Source organism: Rhinopithecus bieti, unplaced genomic scaffold, assembly GCF_001698545.2.
Source record: "Rhinopithecus bieti isolate Rb0 unplaced genomic scaffold, ASM169854v2 scaffold_1530, whole genome shotgun sequence".
Taxonomy (NCBI): domain Eukaryota; kingdom Metazoa; phylum Chordata; class Mammalia; order Primates; family Cercopithecidae; genus Rhinopithecus; species Rhinopithecus bieti.
The window spans coordinates 963,665-986,534 of NW_016803808.1; the positions used below are offsets into that span (position 1 = coordinate 963,665).

Below are 22,870 nucleotides of genomic sequence, written 5' to 3' on the forward strand. Positions count from 1 at the left end.
ACAGAGCGAGACTCTGTCTCAAAAAATAAATAAATAAATAAATAAATAAATAAATAAATAAATAAATAAAGGCTCCAGATAAATCTCATGACCTTACATTTGGAGATGGCTCTGTTCTTTCATACTGTGTCTCTTCTTTTCCATTTTCACCAGATTGTGTCATACGGTAAGATCTGCCTTCAATGAAAGTAATGTAGTCTTTGTAAGAGCAAAGTGGGCCTGCCAGGATCCCCATGAAGTTACAGTTGTAACTCAAATACTCCAGTAGGCTTGGCATGCGCCTGCAATGAAAAGACACGCAACCAGTGAGATGCAGCATAAGCTTCAGAACATTTGATAGAGTAACAATCCACCTCACTGCTCTCCATTTCCAAAATAAGACAAGCTTTCATTTTCATTTGTACCCATATAATAGGAATTCTAAGGATCAGGACATAGTCATGCTCAAAAGTATGTCTGAATAGGAGTTTCTATATAGATCCTTATGAGCAAATATGAAGGTTTCGACTTAGATTTCTCATGATGAGACAAATCAAAGACAGATGCACTATCCACACTGCTGTCTCCTCCTAGGCAATCATTTGCTCTTCTAACAAACACGTGCTGCGCACTGTGTGCCCCATCTGCTGCAGGGCCTGGATACAGCAGTAAACAAAGAGAGGACAATCCTGCATCCACGGAGCTTGCATACCGGGTGCAGAAAACAATAATAAAATACATAAAACATATTTTCAGAGGTGCTAAGTGCTACAAAAAGAAGGAACTCTTTTATTCTATTAAGAAGTCAGAAAAGGCCTCTCTGGTAAGGTGACAGTTGAGCAGAGACCAGGAAGAAGTGAGAGGAGCTGTGTGGATGTTGGTGACAGGGGTTTCCAGGCAGAGCGAATGACGCGTGAAGACCCCTGAGCTGGGCATAGCTGGCAGCAAGGCAGCCGTGGGGCTGGAGCAGAGTGGACCCAGGGGAAGAGGTGGGAGCAGGCAAGACAGCTGAGGTGGGATCAGACAGGGCCCGCCTTACAAGCCATGGCAGGAACTTCAGATTTTACTCTGACTGGAATGAAAAAACACAGTAGGTGTTTAAAAGACCTATGTCTCCATGCATCACTCCAGCCCACGTGTGGGGCTCCTGCAGTCTCCAGGCAGAAAGTGACAATGGCTGGAGGAGGGGGCAGATGCTCTGCATGCATCCTGGCAGTGAAGCCTGAAGGCTGCAGAGGGATTGGCTGTAAGGTGGAGGAGAAAAGGGAGTCAAGGACATCTCAAAACATTTTTAATTCCGCTCCTTAGAGGTCTGTCCAAATGATACATGGTACCTATGGGTAACACGGTGAAAATGGGTAGTTAACACAGGAGACTATTTATGTTATCATATAAATGAATAAGGAGTGTATTTTTTTTTTAAACAGCTCCATTAAGAAAGTCTACCGTCCACTGTCAATTATAAACCATCATAAAGAAAGCACAACTGCACCTGGGGACAGCAGGCAGGCTTCTTGAACATGTTACAGTCCCTTCTCCTCTCTGAATATGATAAGCTGTCTCCTTAAAAAATACAAACACTCTTGTGGACAAGAGAGGTTGAGAAAATACCCTCATAAACAATTTTTTAAAGAGCTAAGTCTTGTTATGTTGCCCAGGCTGGACTCAAAAGTCCTGAGCTCAAGCAATCCTTCTGCCTTGGCCTCCTGAGTAGCTGGGATGACAGACACACACCACCTTGCCTAGCTTAGCATATATTATTTTTCTTTGAGAAATTAAATAGAACAAAATAGTGATTCCTGTTCATCTGATACTATCTGGGTTACCACTCAGCCCAAACCATTTTTCTAACTTTTCCAGAATTATTTTCCACTTTTAAAATGTCTTGAACCTTAAGTATTTTCTTTTAGGGCTTGAAATTGATGACAGAAAATGCTTCTGGCAAATTTTCTCTTTTAGTTCTTTCTACTTAATGATGAAACAGCATGCTTTCTCACTGTATCAAAGACCAGGGTGCAGTCACAAGGTTATAAAAGAACTCCTTGTACTCCAGCAGCAGAGCTCCATTCTCAATACCAATTATTTTAACACCAAGTCAAACTATGTATCACCATTAGCAAGGACAGGAGACAGTTCTAAACTATGAAACTTACTTAAGTAATTTTTGGCTCAACTGTCATATCAAACAACAAGTCATTTTAGGTACTGAAGTAAATAACTATATTTATTTATAAAATGAGAACTTAAGTCTAATTGTAGTGTATAATATCAAACAAAAGATTCATTCATTCATTCCACTGATATTTGGTATCAACTATGTGTTGCCTCAAGTTTGGGCTTCTCATCTGCAGAATTATTGACACTTTGGACCCATAATTCTCTGTTGTGGGGTCCTCGTGTGCGGTGCAGGGTGTTTAGCAGCACCCCCTAGGTGCTACCCACCAGATGCCAGTAGCACCACCTCCCTCAGCAGTAACAACCAAAAATGTCTAGACATTGTCAGCTGACTCTTGGAGGCAAAATCACTCCAAATAATGATCACGGTTTGGATGATGGGGACAATAAATGAGACAAAGTTCCTGTCCTCAATGACAGGGGCAGGGGGAAGGACAAATAAAACAAATGTCTTGTATAACATCAGACAGTAATACCTACTATGAAGAAAACAAAGCAGAGCAAAGGGATAGAAAGTGATGGCACGAAGGGAGGGTTATTTGTGACAGAGTGGTCTGCACAGTTAAGAATGGACTGAGTGAGGAAGCGGGGTCGAGCTCTGGGCTCTTGCTGGGCCTTATATGCTGTGGTCGGGGGGTTGTAATTCTATTCTAAATTACAGTGGAAGCCACTGGAGGATTTTCATCAGGGGACAGGAATAATATAATCCAATGCACATTAAAAGCTTCTCTGGCTGCTAGCTGAAAACTAGGCTGCACAGGGCATGGGAGAAAATAGAGAAGCCAGGAAGGAAAGTTACCACAGCAGACCAAGTAGAAAATGAGGGTTTGTACTGGGATGTGACCAGTGGAAGCGGTGAAAATCTGTCAGATTAGAGATTAATTTTAAAGGAAGGGCTAACTTGACTTGCTGGTGAAGTGGATTTGCTGTAAGAAAATGGAAGTCCCCCCAGGCCACCAGTGATAATGGTACTGCTATTAACTAACTGGGTGATAATGGTGGAGGAGCAGATGTGGGAGGAGGAAGGAAGAGGGAGACAAATCAGAAGTTCTGTTTTGAACATGTTCTGTTTGAGCTGCCTGTCACTATCCACGGAAGACCTTAAAATGGCAGTTGGATAAATGAGGCTGGAGCTGAGGGGAGTGGATTGGGCGGGAATATAAATTTAGGAGACTTCAAACAGGAAGATGGCCTTTAAAGCCAATGGATGTGACCACCTGGAGAAAACGGAGAAGTCCACGGCTGAGCCCAGGCTAGTGGTAAGGCAGAAGCAGGGGCAGAGGATTCAGCAGAAGATACAGAGACAAAGAGCCAGTGAAGGAGGAGAAAAAACTGAAAGAAGGGAATGTCCTGGAAGGAAGTGAAGAAGGTATTTCAGAAGAGTGGCCAACTGGCCAGTGCTGCTGAGGTTCAGCATCATGCAAACAAGCTGACAATGAAATCGGCCAAGATTAAGGGCAATCTTGAAAGAATGATTTCAGACCAAGAATGGGCACAAAAACTTGAATGCAGGGGGCTGAGGAGAGAATGGGGGGAGACACTGAATGTCCACAAAGCCTTCAAGAAGTGCTCCTCTAAAGGAGTGCGCAGTAACGGGGTGATGGCCAGAAGGGAATGAGAGGTGTCATGAGCTTATTCTGTTCAGATGGTGGGGAGGGCCTAACAGAGAGGGAGAAATCGGTGAGTGAACAGGCAGGAGTAACTGACGCAGCAAAATCTTTGAGAAGGAAGTGAACTCTGTGCAGCAGTGAGAAGATGGCCTTCGATTAGATTATGCACAGCTAGCACCTGACACCAGGAAAGAAAGTAGAGCACTGTGTTATAGATTCAGGCAGCATGGTAGATTTGGTGGTTGCAGAATCAAAGTAGGATTGCTTTTTTTTCTCTCCAAAAAATAAAATTTTGCTACCAACACAAGTATGGGGGACGGCGTGTTAGAAGTCTGGCAGGAAGGAGAATATATCATTTTAGAAGAGTGTGGGCAAGTGAGTGGACCGAGGAAATGCAGAACCACTGGCAATACTAAGGATCCTAATTTTAAATGTGGGGTAACAAATTTAAAATGAGTCCAGTCAGCAAGACAGTGTTTTTCCACTCAGCTTTCTTCCACTGTTCAGGTAGGTGAGAGGTGGGGTTACCTAGGTCTGGAGATTTGCTCTCGATGTGAGAGGCATAGGGGAAATGGCAGCTGAGTGTCTGTAAATGAGTAGCTACTGGGATGGCGCAAGGGCTCCTAAAGATCAAAGAACCAAGACCAAATTAACCTCTCGTCAGGAAAGCTACTCGAGTGTCTATTTATTGATACATAAAGATTGACTATAAGGGCTATCAGAATAGAACATTTTTAAAGATGGGAAAATACAAAAAGACCCCCAAGACATGCTACCTGGGATGAAAGATGAATACTTAGTTTAGTTCTAAATAATATCACAAACAATCTCATTCTTCTAGCAGCTATGCACTTATTCATTCTAGTTTTGGAAACAAGGTAATCCATGGGAAATTTTTCTGTAAGTATAATGAGTATTCCATCTCAAATTTTATTAGTTGAGATAGACCCTGTGAAATTAAGCCATTCCTTAGATTAGTCATCAGAGTGCCTTCAGTAAATGAAGTAGAAGCCTATCCCAGAATGAATTCCTCAAATAATAATGAGAATTATCTGACTGGTTCTTTATGATTTCAAAATATGGCATCGATATGCTATATTAATGTATTATATCTTAGCCCAGTACCTGCCATCAAGTTATTGGCCTGTAAATGGTAGCTGCTATTATTACCAGTAATTACTACACGGCAGACATGAAGACAATACTATCCTCCTGTCTTCAAGGAACTCAGAGTCTCACAGGAACGAAAACTTTAGCAGCTAACCTTGTGGCCCATAGGAGGCGCACATGTACAATCACAGAGGCAGGGTGCTACAGGAGCCAGAAGGGATGCCCAGCCCCGCCCAGCAGGCTTTGGCAGGAGGGAGGTGCATGGAGGGAGTGAGGCTTGATTTTCATAAGTAAGTACCTCTAGAAGGACTAATCAGCCTCAGTCACAGAAGGAAAGTGGGTCCTAGGCAGGAGTGCAGGAAGCATGGCAGAATAGGATGCAAAGGCACGTACCTTACAGCTAAATCCCTCTGTGAGGAAGTCAGTTCTTCATCCTTCCGAAACATCCCTGAGAAACAAAAATAGGTACTCTTCTTACCAATTAAGATTTCTCCCCAAAATGGTATTTTTGCCCATGGACACTTTCATTACTTTCCTCATTTGAAATTCATGCTATTATATTCCCAATTTTGATATAATGACTGTTCTTTTCCTTCTCATGGCAACACAGGCTCGATCACGTGAAAAGTCTCTATAAAATAACACATGGTTGGGTATCTAACTCCACTCTAAGGGGAGTTATAATTAAAGAATTCCCAAATGCTGGCACTTTTTAAATTATAATGTTATTATCCTTAATCGTAAATGCTGTGACTTTTCAAAAGGGGCATTACAATTTTCTATTATTGGATGACTTAAATGACTACACATGAGTACTATAAACTAGAAGCTCAACATAAAGCAAGGAGCAATTTCCTTACTCCTCCATGACTCCAATATATGAAAACCAAACTCAAATACATCATCTTCTTTCATCTATTTACCTTTCTCTTCAAAGAGGAGGATATACTATTTAAGATTACACATCAACTTACTAGATCCATATGCTTTAAAAATATATACCTCAAATCCAATTTAAAGATCAAAGGGGAATGAAATTAAAAGCAAATAGCAACATTAATATTAATAAATTAATATAAGTAAAGTAGTAACATTCCCCAAAGAACCAAAGCTAAAGCAATTAAAAAACAGTGAAATAAATAGACAAACCTAAAAACATGAAAAGACAAATCATAGAAGAAATACATGTAGCCAACTAACATGAAATGTTAATTCCACGATTAATAACGTTATCATTATAAATCATTAAATGTACATTAAAAGAGCAAGATGCCATTTTCACCTCTTATAAGTAAAGCAGAAATTTTAAAGGGCTCTTACTCATATAATAGAATCTAAATTATGTAAAACACATATTTTATGTATTTTATATGTATATAAAACAAAGATGAGAAGAAAATAATTACTGCTTTAAAATGCCTCAGGAACTATTCTATGCACTGAGGAAAGAGCAGAGGAAAAACAAACTCCCTGGTTTTATAGCACTTATATTCTAGTACGGAGACAGAAGATAAACAAATAAATGAGGTACCAAGAGGAACTCACATCATCTTTCTGTAAACCAGTATAGCAAACATTTTAGAAATCTTTCTACCCTTTATTCCTAAAACTCTAGCCCTAAGGAAATAACTGAAGGTGCGATTCAAAATTTATGACAAGGATCATCACAACTTTATACATAATAGTAGAAAAAAAAGTAACAGCCTATATATGCAACAATTGGGGAATGGGAATATATTACATACTCCACTTTTGACAATTATGTAAAAAGAAAACTATGCCTCATAAGATGATAAAGGAAATATTAATAAAATAGAAGGGGCCGGGCGCATAGTGGCTCATACCTGTAATACCAGTAATTTGGGAGGCCAAGGTGGGTGTATCACCTGAGGTCAGGAGTTTGAGACCAGCCTGGCCAACATGGTAAAACCTTGTCTTTACTAAAGAAAAAAAAAAAAATTAGTTGGGTGTGGCAGCAGGCGCCTATAATCCCAACTACTCAGGAGGCTGAAGCAGGAGAATCACTTGAATCTGGGAAGTGGAGGTTTCAGTGAGCCAAGACTCTGCCTCAAAAAAAAAAGAAAGAAAAGAAAAGAAAAGAAAGAGAAAGAAAGAAAGTAAGTCTGGCTCTGAGAAATGTTGGGGGAAGGACATGGAAGATTATTTTTCTTCATATTTCCAATTTGTATTTTCAAATTTTCCTCAATGATCACATATCTACTTTTTATAAACAGGAGGAAAAAAAAACACTTAAAAAAAAGATGATAGAAGATGAGAAAACGGTAAAACATTATCAGGATTTAAACCCCCAAAAAGGATAATTCCTACTTGTGACAATTCTACTTTCTTCCCCCATATCAGATATATGCTGTCCACCCTTTCCTTACAAAAAAAAAAAAAAAAAAAGCCATCTTTAGAAATGAGGATAAGTATTCAATTTTTAAAAACTTCTTATCCTTTTTTCCTCATGCTTTTTACCAGGCAAGTGACATGTTAATAGCCTTCTTTGTGATTTTAAGCTTTGCCACACATAAACTATGTTGTTATGTTTAGTCAGCATTTCCAAGTGTTTGGCATAGGGTGGGCCTCTACACCAGTTCAGTCTGCCATGTTACTCAAAGAAGCAATTACTGCTTTTGAAGTGTAAACTAGCCAAGAAAAGTGGACACAGAGCTTAAAGGACAGAGTTTCACAGAAAAAACTTGTGTCAAAAGTCTACATGCACAACAAGCCCAGCCTCCCTTCTCAGTTCACAACTTGGGAACTTGCCAAAAGAATCACCAAAAACCAATTAAAGACAAGATACCATTTTTTAAAGCTAGAAGTCTAACCAAGTACAAGTGAGGTGGTCCAGCAAACAATGGGATATGAGAAGACTTCTGAACCTCGATGGTACACCACGTTGCAGGTGGAGACGGAAAGCCTGCCACTGCTGCTGTGTCTAACAGCTGATACGGGTGGTCCAGTGACTCTCCTGTGCTGCTTAGTTCCCCTGAACACACCATTTTTTCACTGAATTAATGGAATGGCGTATCTTCCACTGTTTAGTACTTATGTATGAATAGGTGTAAGAAAATGATTGCTTATCATTTTCATGTAAATTCGGAGTCAGGAATCATGGTGATGCCAAACAACTACTGATTATCTACATGCGTGGCTAAGATAGTGGTACCTTTGGTTTCTGATGGTTCAGTGTACACACATTTTGTTTCATGCACAAAATTATTAAAAATAATGTATAAATTACCTTCAGTCTATGTGTATAAGGTATATATAAAACATCAATTAATTGTGTTTAAACTTGGGTCCCAAGATATCTCATTATATGTATGCAAATATTCCAAAATCCGAATAAATCCAAAATCAGAAACACTTCTGTTCTCAAGCATTTCATATAAGAGATATTCAACCTGTACAAACATTCCATTAGGTTGAAGTATTTCTACCGTGAAGTGACATCAACGAAGCCGCCAGCAAGACAACCAGCTACACTATCCCGACAGGCCACAATACAAGCCAGACTTCATGAGCAAACATGCCAGCAGGTTATTTTAGTCATTCATCCTAAGCCCTCAGCCATCTCATATACACAATTCAAAGCCAGAAGGGTAAGCAGGCTCTATTATATGAGGGTGATGAAATGTCTTAAAAACCATGCCTAGAAATACCCAAGGATAAAATAACACCTGCTTCCTGAAGATACAAATATGAATGACGCCAGTGGATTGATAGTTGAGAAACAGACACAGTTGTAGGTAATTTATTTGGTTTCATCTAGGAGTGGTCCAGAACCAGGCTGTGCAGAAACAAACTAACATAGTTCTGAGACTGCTATCCTTAGAAAGGCCTGCTTGTAAGTTGTGCCCATGGCTGGTGTGCGAGAACTTGGCTGGTCCACAGTCCCCTACACCAGTAGGAAATGTCTCCTATGCCTAGCCTATTTGTGCTAACAATGTGGTTTATTCTGAACACCTGCTTTCCTTCTGTGAGCCTGGAATTTTGGTGTATGCTAGGGGGCCTATGTGACCAGCCCCCAATAAAAACTTTGGGTGCTGAGTGTCTAAAGAGCTTGCCTGATAGACACTTCACAGGTGTTGTCACAATTTGTTGCTGGGGGAATTAAGTACGTTCTCTGTGACTCCCTTGGGAGAGGACTTCTGGAAACTTGTGCCTGGTTTCTTCCAGACTTCATTACAGGCACCTTTGTACTTTACTGACTTTGCTTGGAATCTTTTCGCTGTAATAAATGTTAGTCATGAATTCAACTACATGCTAAGTCCTGTGAATCACCAAACTGGGAGTGGTCTTGGGGTCCCCCGATACACAGATAATAAGGCCCTTCTCTGAAAGACTAGCTGATAAAATATGGGTTAGACAGGGTTCAATCTATCCTCTGGGAATAAAGGGGTAGGTGGTATGGGGTGTAGAGGACCTGCAGCAGACTGTCTCGGAGGATGTACTGAAGCAAACTGCAAGAGGAACCCAGTTTGAAAAGCTAAAGTGTATGAACTCCTCTAATGCTACTAAGACTAATCAAAATCTAAACTGTTCTAAAGAGATAATTACCATTAAATCCATTTAAAAGAACAGGTCACAAAATGAGGTTTGTTGTTCTTCTGAGTTGAATATATATTGTCATCAGATACTTCAAGACCTACAGACAAAATTATATCCCTGATCCACAACTTTCCTATATTCTCTTTCCAGTGTCACAGGAGTAATCTGTTACCAGCATACTACAGAAGTTTCAGCACCTGAAGGTAACTGTAGGCTTTTACCTATAGTGTTTCCTAGTATAAGTTTTATAACTACAGTCTAGTATGAGTCTGGTGAGTTTCACCCACTTCATTGATCAGGATGCAAGAACTACAAGACATTGTGCATAAATTATAATCCACAAAAAAACCCTCCAAGCTGAATCATACTGTTAACTGACAAAGGAGAAAACGGAAGCAGTAAGAAGCTGAACTGGAATCTGAGCGTATGTTTGCCCATCCACCAAAACCCACACTCTAGCCACATCCTCATGTTCCCTCCTGTATGCAGAATTTTCCCTCAGTGGTGTTTCTTTCTCTGAAGGGCAGAAAGAGAGTTGCTGTTTAACCTGCAGACTTGATTAAACAAGTAGCAGAGACTTTTTTAATCTACCTCCTTCCCTCCACCACCCCCCAAAAAAAACTAAGTGCTAATTTTGCTTGTTAGTAGCCAGAGGGGAGAAGAGGAAAAATTCTCTCTCTCGCTCGCTCTTCACAGTACTGTCAAGGCTAGTCCTCTGACAGTGAGAGGGAAAGCCTGCCCGGGGAGTGGGCACAGGATGGGTGGAGACACAGTGGGGCTCAAACTCATCTCAGAAGCTCCCCAGGCTACATACAAGTGACCGTTCTAACAGGGTGCTTGGCTTTTTCGTCTTTGAAGGAGTCAGAATCCAAATCTCGCGACTCAGAGTCCTGTGAGGCCAGGACGAGGTGTCCACTCGTCTTCAACAGAGAGCATTCATGATAAAACACATGGAAACATGTAATTATGAATGTGTGCATATAAAGGAGAAGAGGTGGGGAAAACACATAAATCATAATAAAAATTTAACGGAGAGTTGAAGCAGGAAATAATAAAACTTGATCTAGACCAAACGTCTCTTTCCTTTATATGTCAAACTCTCACTACTGTGGGCCACATGACTAAATCACACTACTCTACTTTCTGTCCCTGCACTGAATTCAAAATGAAGATAAAACACTGAAGGAAAGCAAGCATTTTTCATAACCCTAAGCACAGTGAAGTATATTTCCCTATCTTACCTCCCTCCATTTCCTTACTCTAATAGCAGAAAGTTATGGTAATATCTCAAGCAAAATATTACTGGAATTAAATTTTTTCAGCAATAAAAATTAATTTCAGAATTCTTACCATCATGAATTTCGCAAGCCAAACTAGTGATCTTCTGAGTAATGATCATCATTGGGCTGTGACAAGATAAAAAAAATTAGTGTTTTAAAAGAAGAAAGTTAAAACAATACTTATGAGTTAAGAGTTTGTTCTGCTTTTATCACTACAAATCCTGAAATTTTAACATAAAAAAGACCTCCAAGGGATTTCAGCAATAACTCAGGAGTTATGTATTTGAGGACAGCATATGAGATGGGGATCTGGGATTTCTTCAAGGCTTCAAAAAACAAAAAACAAAAGAAAAAGTTTCCACCCCTAAAAGAAATCTCTGGTGACCCGGTGATCTAACCTGGCCTCCTCATCTCACACATTAGAAAACAAGGCCTGGAGATTTTGAGAAGTGCGCAGGCATGAGATGTGGGCCCAGTCTCCTGCTTTCAGCTCAGTACTTTCTTCAACATATCATGGACAGACTCTCAACTCCCTATTCTAAAAACTAGGCACCCAGGGGTTACAGACTCTACACACAGCCATCTAAGGAACCAAAATCATGATGTATTTGAAAGGAAAAAGGACTTTAAAATCATTTAAAAAATGGCATTATTCTCCCATACTTTATAGTCATTATAATTGATTGAGTAACTTGGAAAGGAAAAAAAATACATCCACATAAGAAAACCACCAGGATGCATCCTATCCTTTAAAGATTACATTAGCTTACAGACAGTGTTAAAAAACAGTTAAGGCTGGGCGCGGTGGCTCATGCCTATAATCCCAGCACTTTGGGAGGCTGAGGTGGGAGAATGGCTTGAACTCAGCAGTCTGAGACCACCCTGGTCAACAGAGCAAGACCCCATCTCTATAAAAATAAATAAATAAATAAATAAAACCACCAGGAAGGCTTTTATTATTTTAACTATTTAACTATTATTTTACTATTATTACTATTATTACTATTTTACTATTTTAATTATTTTATTTAACTATTTACTATTTTAATTATTACTATTATTACTATTTTACTATTATTTAACTATTATTTTAACTATTTATTATTTTAACTATTACATTAGCTTACAGATTGTATTGAAGAACAATTGACAAGAAGTTATTTAACTTTTTGAAACAATAATATAATAAAACCAGGAAATTGTGTTTTGACCCAAGNAATTTTACTATTATTACTATTATTACTATTTTACTATTTTAATTATTTTATTTAACTATTTACTATTTTAATTATTACTATTATTACTATTTTACTATTATTTAACTATTATTTTAACTATTTATTATTTTAACTATTACATTAGCTTACAGATTGTATTGAAGAACAATTGACAAGAAGTTATTTAACTTTTTGAAACAATAATATAATAAAACCAGGAAATTGTGTTTTGACCCAAGGTAGACTGTGCTCTATACACATGCAGAGGAGAACATGTTTCACAGAACCTGAGGACACTGTGGCGCACACAGCATCACCCCATGCACTGCCAACGAAAGGGGCCAGGAGGGGAGGGGGCTCCAGGCTCCAGGCTTAGACCCCCATGGGTCTAGTTCTGACCTGCTCTCTTCCAGCAGCCCACACCGCTCAGTGCAGAAACTCAAACTGCTGCCTCTGGCAAACAGAGGTGTCTTTCTCACAACATCAGCAAACGGCAGCAAGGGTTTGCTTTAAACATTCCTACCACTGGAACTTTGATTCACAGACCTGGGCCCTTGAGAAGCTACAGCTCATTCTCCTCAACTAACAGGAAGGTCTCACCAATGACAAATGTTCTTAAACTGGAAGTACTTAAGGGAGGAGATTTCTCTTAGGTTCCCTTAAAAGTCAGTTCTTACATTTACATACTCACTTCTCAGGGAATCATGCTTCAACCAACCTAAATCCCCCAGGTGGCTTGGAACACCCGATTGCTATTTCTGCTTTGCAAGATACCCAGGAGGGGGCCTTGCCCAGCCTGGAGGCCGCAAGGATGAGAAGCAGTGTGTGCCCTGGAGGTCATGTGGGCACCACAGACAGAAGTGGAGCCGGGGGAGAGATGTCCTGGGATGCACCAGGCGCTCGTGCAAACCAAGTGGTGAGCAGAGAGCAGCCTGAAAGAGAAGGGGGGCTGCCTTGAGCGGCTTGGGTGGCCGGGCGTGTGGGAGACCTTGGGTTTGCTGTTAGGAGGGACATCGAACACAGGCCCCTCAGTCTCCACTTCATGTCCATCCTCACGGACGTCCTCACGGACATCCTCACAAGGGCTTTATCATTTTCAAGCCCTTGAAAATGATAAAAATGCCCTATAATTTCCATTTCCCTGGGGGAGAGAATCATTTTTCTCACTCTGCCTAATTATTTTCATAGTTTAGCTCACTGGTGAGTTACAACATTCTCTTCAGTTCTAAATTCTAATTTCCATGTCACCTTAAAACATAGTAACAACTGATAAAACAACTATTACATTTATTTTGTCAATTCAGTGACACAGTAAGCTGTCAGGTATACATAGACAGGATGTTAACAAAAATGCAAATAAGTGCTCTGAGTGTCCTTCTTGTGCCCACTTGGGCCCCTGAACCCACATGCAAAGGACACAGAAGCATCAGGTGCAAAGGACACAGAAGCTCCTGTGAAAGTAAGCTGTGTTGGGAGGACAGGTGACGTGTGGCTGGGAGGACAGGTAAGGTGTGGCTGGGAGGATGGGTGACGTGTACCTGAGAGGATGGGTGACGTGTGGCTGGGAGGACAGGTGACGTGTAGCTGTACTGCTGATTCCAAGAATCATGCCCTAACAGAGCAGGAAGGCAGGCAGGAAACAGACCTGAATACTCCAGCCTCTCTCCAAATGCTACTCCCTTCACCCAGACTACTCTTCCTGGAACAGTTTCACAAGGATAAGTTATTCTCCCTCTTCACGAATCAGCTGAAGAATCACTTCACACACGAAGCCCACCGGACAACTCGATCTCAAGTAGCTTCCCTCTGCCCACAAAAACACACACACGGATGCACGCAAACACCCTTCATTTCATCTTAGTCCTTGTTTGTTTCCTTCAAGGTGTTTTAACATTCATAGTTGTTTGTTTTCTTTATTAAATCTCAGTGGTTGTTTTAAAATCTCTCCCTTTTTTAGAAAGTCCATGAGGCAAGGAACCTAACAGTCCTGTTCACCACTGAATCTCCAACATGTAGCATAGTGTCTGGCACAAAATATGTGCTAAATAAATTTTTTTAAAAATTTCTTCAGGGTCTTCCTCTGTCACCCAGGCTGGAGTGCAGTGGTGCAATCTCGGCTGACTGAAGCCTCAATCTTCTGGGCTCAAGCGATCCTCCCAACTCAGCCTCCCAAGCAGCTGACACTACAGGCACGTGCCACCACACATGGGTAATTTTTAAATTTTTTGTAGACATGGGGTTTTGCCATGTTTCCCAGGCTGGTCTCAAACTCCTGGGCTCAAGCGATCCACCTGTCTCAGCCTCTCAAAATACTGAAATTACAGGTGTGAGCCACCATGCCTGGCCAATAAATATATTTAAAATATAAAATAAACTGAATCTAAGTGTCCAGTCAAGATCTACTACTCCTTCTGTAGGTTAACTATACTCTCTCCCATTTGTTCTTTCTTATCTGTGCTTGAAAGCATTTATTATATATTGTAATGATTCGTTTACTTTTCTATTACCACAAAAAACCCATGAGCTACTCAACAGTTAGGAACACTGCTTTAATTATTTCTGTGCCTTCAGTACCTGGCACCTAATACACTGTCAGTGTGCTGACGGGTTTATAGAAATGCCTCATCAAGTTTTGGTTTCATTTCCTGATGGTCATTAGCTCCATACATTCCCTTTATTTTAAGTAGATGGCAGTCCCAATGCCTCTGGTCCAACCCGTCAGCCAGGGTGTAGCACATGGAGAAACAGAAAGACAGAAGACAAAATTATCATAGGGAACTATGCAGGAGTATGTTGTGGATGAAAATAAGAAAGGATTATAGGAAAAGTTCAGTAAGGGATGAGCAGATTAAAGAGAGCTCAGAAATGCAAACTGGAGGCCAAAACAGACAGATGAGTCCAACGCAGCAGGTACTTGGCTGGGAGACAAGAAAGACTGATGGGAAAGGGCACACCTCACCCTTCCGCAGCAGGAACGACTGTGCAGGAAGCATTTACAAATGAAAACAGTGCAATGGTGCACAGGGGGTAACTGCAGTGGGCTTTCTTAACAGCATATTTTGTTCATAAATATCTGTTTCAGGACAATTAGGGTGATTTACAAAACTATTTCACTTACGTCTTTACTGACACTTTATTAAATATCTGTTGACTTTGTATTAATGGAGCCTCAGTATCTAACCACTTCCCGGGCCCTAGGAAAGTCTGGGATACCTCGACATGAATTGGAAAGAACCTCCTGTTTCCCTAGTATGGAAGCTGGAACCTGGAGAAGGTAGGGGAAGCAGAAGGCTTTGGAACTTCCAGAGTGAGGTCAGGGCCTCAGGATGGAGCTTCCCTTTCCTTCTATAGGACAACATCAGTATATTTAAGTGGTATTACTGAAATTTCCTTCCAGTGATCCTCTGCTAAGAATGTGGGAAAATGTGAAATGTAACTGTTCATAGTAATGCTTCAACTGATGTAACAGTTTCAGCTAATATTAAAAAATCCAGCTGAGGTAAAAACTCTAGACTTCCTGAAATAAAACAAAGGATGAAAAAGTTAAAAAATATATTCACACACTTTTTTTCTCTACAAAGAACAAGAATAGTAGGATTTGGTTCTATTACACAGTAAAACTCAAATGTAGTTAAACATTATAAGAGAATGAATGCTAAAAATGAACAATTACTTTCATGATTGTTCCATTATCTCTGGGAGACCACTAAGCTTAAGGGAAGTCTGTATATTAATGCTACAAATCAACTAAAAGCATCTACTAGGTAACAGCTTGCCACCAGGACATGTGTTACCCAGCAACGGAGGCAAACTGTTAACTGTTCACCTCAGTTATCCTAAGTGTACAAGTACCCTGGCATCCAAACAAGATCCACAGACACCAAGTAACCCCACTTACCTAACACCGAATGAATACAAAGTGAGAGATAATGGAAAAGGCCATTGGTCTTAGTCATCCATTCATTTATTTTCTCACAGCTTCATTCAGAAAAAACCAGACTTAATTAATGAGCACCTACGATTCACCAAGTACTGTTCTATGTGCCAAAGATACAGTGTGAACAAGACAGGCCAAGTCCTCGCTGTTATGAAATTTATACTACACTGGAGAGAGAGAGATTATAAACAAATAAACAGGTAAAGATACAGTGTGTCGGCCGGGCGCGGTGGCTCAAGCCTGTAATCCCAGCACTTTGGGAGGCCGAGACGGGCGGATCACGAGGTCAGGAGATCGAGACCATCCTGGCTAACACGGTGAAACCCCGTCTCTACTAAAAAATACAAAAAAAACTAGCCGGGCGCGTTGGCGGGCGCCTGTAGTCCCAGCTACTCGGGAGGCTGAGGCAGGAGAATGGCGTGGACCCGGGAGGCGGAGCTTGCAGTGAGCTGAGATCTGGCCACTGCACTCCAGCCTGGGCGACAGAGCGAGACTCCGTCTCAAAAAAAAAAAAAAAAAAAAAAAAAAAAAAAAAGGGGCCAGATGCGCAAAGCCCGGGGGGGGAAAAAGAACGAGAGAAAGGGGCCAAAGGAAAAAAAAAAAAAAGATACAGTGTGTCAGATGCTGCAAGTCCTGGGCAGTGAAATGAAGCAGAGTAAGGGGCCTAAGGAATACAGAACAAAGGTGGGAACCGGCCTCAGCCAGAAGATGACAGTGAAATAGAGGACAAGCTCTGTGGAGGCCTGGGGTAAAAATGTTCCAGGAAGAGAGAAAAGTAAGTTCAACAGCCCCAGGAAGAAGTGTGATTGGCATGTTTGAGGATCAGTACAGAGGCCAATGTGACGAGCAAGGAGGACAGGAACAGAAGCTAAAGATGGCAAGCAGGATGCCAGATCCAGCAGGCTCTGCAGAGTGAGGACAGAGGCTTGAATCTGAGTGAGACAGGAAACTACTGGAGGATTTTAGGCAAAAGAGTGACTTGGTTTTAAAAGAATATATTCTGACTCTAGGTTGAAAAAAGACTGTGGGGCCACCAGAGGCAGAGGGAGGGGTCAGAGGGAGGAGGCAGGGGAGGTGGGCAGGGGAAGATGGTGGCTCAGACTAAGGTAACAGCACAGGAGGTCTGAAGTCACCTCTAGATCTATTCTGAAGGGAAACTCAACAGGATTTGATAATGCGTTCAATGCAGGGTTTCACACCTGGCACCACCAAGGTTTTTGACCAGGGTAACTAACTAGGAGGAGAAAACTGACTGAGAAGGAAAATCAGGACTGCAGCTTTAGGCACACTTGGCACAAGAGGCCCTAGACAGCAGAGTGCATAGGCAGCTGGACATACGGGTCAGAACACTTAATCCTGACCCCACTTCACGTCAGTTGTGGAAGACAAGGAAGTTATTTAACTTTTCTCAAAATGGTTATCTATAAAACACAGGATAATAATGCCACTGTCTGGATTAAATTCAATAGTATCTGAGACACAGCAGATGTTTAATAGGAGCTGGGTCCCTTCTCCCATTCACACCTTTGCATAGTAACTGCCAGAACTGCCATGAAGCCAAGGGTGCTGAAGGGGCATAATAATCAAAAGGGAAGTGCTGTTTCTGGAGAAGCTTTCTTTTGAGAACAAGAAATGAAAAATGAAAGGTATGTGAATAACCACAGAACGAAGTATCCACTGCCCAGTGAGCTATTTGAAGATCTGCACAGAGACAGCTGAGGGAACGCATTTCAAACAAGGGTCATTTAGTCTGGGCCTTTAAGGCTACGGAGGTTCGGACACATAGATATCGCTGGAAGGGTGTCCCAAGGAGAGACATTGGGATGAGCGGCAGAACGAAAACAGAAAGAACAGGTGAGAGGGCACACACCAAGGGGGCCCTGCAGGTCCGTCACCAGCTTCTCAGCCTCAGGAAAACACTGCATTTTTTTTTTTTTAATACTCTAAGTTCTGGGATCCATGTGCAGATCATGCAGGTTTGTGATATACGTATACATGTGCCATGGTGGTTTGCTGCACCCATCAACCCCTCATCTACATTAGGTATTTCTCCTAATGCTATCCCTCCCCTAACCCCCACCCCACAACAGGCCCCAATATGTGATGTTCCCCTCCCTGTGTCCAAATGTTTTCGTTGTTCAACTTCCACTTATGAGTGAGAACAACACTGCATGTTTCTGATGAATCTTGTGCCACACTGCTTTGTGAACACACACACATTCAGGGAGAAAGGCTTGGTTGGGTAGGGTGGGGAACAGACAAAGCAAACCATAAATGGATCCATCTCTGTTTACTCCTGGTAACTTGAATTACATTAGTGGCAGCCAAACGGAATGTTTCCTGTAATCTAACGTAGGTCAAGGGGCTGGGAGACACTCCCACAGAATGGGCCAGGATAAAGGCCCACTGCTTGCAAGCAGTCTAATGATTCATATCAACCCTATTTGCAACACAGCTGCTGGGCGCCATGTGCGGGGAAGATAATGAAGAGCCAAGGGGCGCCTTCCATGACTCATTTCAGAACACAGAAACACATCTACGATTAGACTCTGAGCATGAATAATGCTTTCTAAAAAGGACTGATGGACATGACAAGCACACCTGTGGCTACCAGATCACATGCTCTATCACTTCTTCTTATACCTGAAAAAAATGCTGCCTACAAAAGTACCCGGCTCAGCCTTCAAGAACCTAGCAAAATGCACAACGCATGCTTAATAAACCTTAGTGAAGGAGCACACACGACTGAGCAGTAATAAACATTTACCAACCCTCTGATACAGTTCGGTTAGCTCTAAGATATATTCTTGACGTGAATGAAAAATTATTTCACATACATATTTTTTTGGTGGGTGCACTAAAAGCAACTCTTTCAGTACCACAGAAAACAACATATTCTTTTGCCAAAAAATCTATTCTTGCTTCCATCTACAATCTACTATCTATACATGGGGCAAGGATTCACCTTTCTCTTCTCTTTCCAAACATCCCAATACCATTTACTGAAGAGTAGAGCCTGGCTTTCCCCACGGATTTCTGATCCCACCACTGCTGTTCTGTATTTTTATTTCTTAGATCCATGAGTCTCTTTCTCAGTCCTTCACTCTGGTTTCCTTGGTTTGTCTATTCCTGTCAGTCCAGAATATTTTAATGACTCCTGCTTTACAGACAGTAGTATGTCTTTATATCAACTTTTCTATACTCAAGCATTTATTCTTCTAGAGAAAATTTTCAATTTATTTATCTAATTTCCTTCAAAACTCCAATTTTACCTGCATTACACCAACAGATTAACTTGGGGGAATCAGTATTTTTTTTCTTTTTACTTTATTTTTTATTTTTTTGAGACAGCTCTGTCGCCCAGGCTGGAGTGCAGTGGTTTGATCTCAGCTCACTGCATCCTCCACCTCCTGGGTTCCGGTGATTCTCATGCCTCAGCCTCCCAAGAAGCTGTGATTACAGTTGTGCACCACCACACCTGGCTAATTTTTCTATTTTTAGTAGAGACGAGTTTTGCCATATTGGTCAGGCTGCTCTCAAATTCCTGGCCTCAAGTGATCCACTCGCCTCAGTTTCCCAAAGTGCTAAAATTACAAGCATGAGCCACCACGCCCAGCCCCATTCATATCTTTGTAATACTGAGGGTTGTTTTCATTTTATTTTATTTTATTTTATTTTGAGACAGGGTCTTGCTCTGTTACCCAGGCTGGAGTACAGTTGTGCGAACATGGCTTACTGCAGCCTCAACGTCCCAAGCTCATGCGATTCTTCCACTTCACCCTCCTGAGTAGCTGGGACTACAGGCACACAGCACCATGCCCAGCTAATTTTTAAATTTTTTGTAGAGATGGGTTTCGCTATGTTGCCCAGACTGGTCTTGAACTCCTGAGCTCAAGTAATCCTCCCACCTTGGCCTCCCAAAGTGTTGGTATTATAGGTGTGAGCCACTGTACCCAGTCACAATACTGAGTTTTATTATTCAAACAAACGGGTTGAACTTTTTTCCAATTACTCTGGTGTTCTACAGTAAAAATTTATAGTTTTCTGCATAGAAGTTCTGTACATTTATTTTACACGTATTACTAGATATTTCATGGTTTTCTTGCTTTTGAAAAGGATCCTTTTCTATCACATTTTCTAACTGATTACTGCTGGCATGAAGAAAGCTATTTAGTTGTTTTATACTTCTCTTGTATCTATTTTCTGAGGCTAACGTGAGATCAAACAACTTCAGTAGCTTTTCAACCTTTCTGTAAATATAAACTTGTATTATGGTATAAGTTTATCTTTACCTAATCAACATTTTAAATGTATCTTAAGCCTAACAATTTACACATACACACACACGCAGTTTCTCCATACTCTTGTGCAAGTAAAACTGTCCCATACAAGAGAGATTTCAAGTTGATTCCTCAGCAAGAGTCTGGGCTTTGCTTCTTGCGCTTTCTAGCATCAGAGCAACGGGCCAGCTCGGCACGAAGGGTGAGTCACTATCCAATTCACCTTCTTAGCCATTTGACATTCTGAATAGCTATGATATTCACTCTAATTAGGATCAAGTCAGGATCTTTTCTGCTCATGTATTATAACACATTCAAGGGTTCCCTGTGCCCAAATACTTCATCAAGGGGAGAGTCTGTCTCTAGGTGGCTTTTTTCTCTCCTGTGTCCATTAAAAAACAAAAAACAAAAACAAAAAACAAAAAACCAAGAGCCTTCAAGTTCACTCCGCCACAATGGTCTCCTTCAGCTAATTCGACTGTCTAATCTTTATCAGTTCACTGATAATGGTCAAAAGTTTTCTCCTGTACTATGCAGCCATAAAAAAGGATGAGTTCATGTCCTTTGCAGGGACATGGATGAAGCTGGAAACCACCATTCTCAGTAAACTATCAGAAGGACAGAAAACCACACACTTTTCACTTATAGGTGGGAACTGAACAATGAGAACACTTGGACACAGGGAGGGGAACATCACACACCGGGGCCTGTCGGGAGGTGGGGGCCTGGGGGAGGGATAGCATTAGGAGATACACCTAATATAAATGACAAGTTGATGGGTGCAGCAAACCAACATGGCACATGTATACCTATGTAACAAACCTGCACATTGTGTACATGTACTCTAGAACTTAAAGTATAATAATAATAAAAAAAAGTTTTCTCCTAATGGATAAAAGGTATTCTTTAAACTTGGAGTTTTATAAACAGGTTTTCTATCTTAAAAGGCCAAGTTGTTTTCTTCTACATATTTAAACATTTAAAACTACATTTAAGTATTTAAATGGCCTTATTTTATTTTATTTTATTTTATTTTATTTTATTTCTGAGACAGGGTATCACTCTGTCACCTGGGCTGGAGTGCAGTGGTGCAATCTCAGCTCACTGCAACCTCGGCCTCCAGGGCTCAAGCAACTCTCCCACTTTAGCCTCCTGAGTATCTGGGGCTACAGGTATGTGCCACCATGCCTATCTAATTTTTTGTATTTTTAGTAGATACAGGGTTTCGCCATGTTGCCCAAACTGCTGAGCTCAGGTGATCCACCTGCCTTGGCCTCCCAAAGTGCTGGGATTACAGGGGTGAGCCACCACACCCAGCCTTCAATGGCATTTTAGAGGTCAGCAAAATACTTCTAAAGTCACGTCCTACACAGCTGTTTTTTAAACATGCACTATGCTCTTAATGTCAATTGTTCTCTGATCTGTGAGGCCTTGTGACTCATGCTTGCCGACAGGATGCAGGCAGAATTGTTGCGTAGGCACACCCTCGCTTTGCTCACACTCACCACCCTGCCCTCAACTTAACCTAGAGGATTCCAGAGCCCAAAGGAGGTGGAACCACAAGAAGGAAGGAGTCTGGTTCCCTAAATGACTGTGTGGAGCACAGACTCCCTCCTCAATGAACTGTAATGTGAATGAGAAATAAACTCTTACTATGCTGAGCCACTGAAATAAAGTTACTGTTTTAAATGCAGTAAGCCTATCCCTAGATAATACAGAAATGTTAGGTAAAGGCCTTGAGACTGACAATAATTTGGAATAGCTGAAGAGGGAAATAAAAAGGGTAATGACCAAGATCAAACTGATGGAGGGGCTGTGAGAGCCCAGCAAAGACTGGGCCACACAAATCCATACTAACACCAATCCACATGGTTGTATAATAAATTCAATTTGGTTATGTTAAATCACTTTTTAAATCGAATGGTTAAAAGAGCAACAAAATATTTTTAATGAAATATTACATGGGATCCCAAAATACAAACTAGAGAAATACAGAGCAGATGTGGCTGAAGCAAGACTGGAAGACCTAGAACCTCATCTGCTGAGCTCCTAAGACACCTGCAGAACCTGCCTGCAGAGTCCAGGACTCTAAACGTCAGTGTGAAAACTCATGATTTTATGGTATCGCTAACCTTGAGTTGCTAATGTTAATATTTCTGTTATCAACATTAAACTAAATTAATTAAAAGTATGTTTTTTGTTTCTATTTTCTACTATGAATAAATGCTTATTTCTCACTTACTATAATTCAAATATTCAAAGCTCTTAATTTCTCTTTCAGATGGCACAGCCTTTGCCCACATGGCTCTAGTTTCTCCATTTGTGTTGTCTGTTACTTTCCCCCATTTTTCTCACTGTATTTTCAACTTTCTTCTGTACTGAAGTATTATTCCTGACTCAATATATATTTAATGCCACCATGTGCTAAGCACTAGGATGCATGATGAACAAGACCAATATGGTTGCAAATTCTTAGGAGAATTAAATTTTCTAAGTGATTGCAATTCTTTTAAACTTATGTAACTATTTCCTAATTTCATTACACTATGATGACAATGTGACCTGGGCTACTTCCTCAAGGTCATGAAGGTTTTCACAGTGGTCCAGCATCTACTGATCCTGCCCATGAGGTCATGTTCTCCAGGAATACCTACTATCCATAAACCGGATTGCCAACATCTGCTCTCCTTTTCTGCCCTTCCAGGTGTATTTCCCAATTCCACTC

General features: G+C 41.0%; 1 protein-coding gene across 4 annotated transcripts in view; it reads right to left on the minus strand.

The window, feature by feature from the left end:
• Positions 1-22,870, minus strand: part of MBOAT2 (membrane bound glycerophospholipid O-acyltransferase 2) — a 147,057-nt gene that overhangs the window by 19,424 nt on the left and 104,763 nt on the right. For all 4 annotated transcript variants that reach the window (XM_017853497.1, XM_017853470.1, XM_017853479.1 and 1 more), the window contains 3 exons: positions 10,782-10,837; positions 5,268-5,322; positions 98-281 (listed from right to left, as the gene is read on the minus strand). In XM_017853497.1, coding sequence (XP_017708986.1) covers positions 98-281; positions 5,268-5,322; positions 10,782-10,833 — 291 coding nt within the window. In that variant the 5' untranslated portion in view covers positions 10,834-10,837. The remainder of the gene's footprint in view (positions 1-97; positions 282-5,267; positions 5,323-10,781; positions 10,838-22,870) is intronic.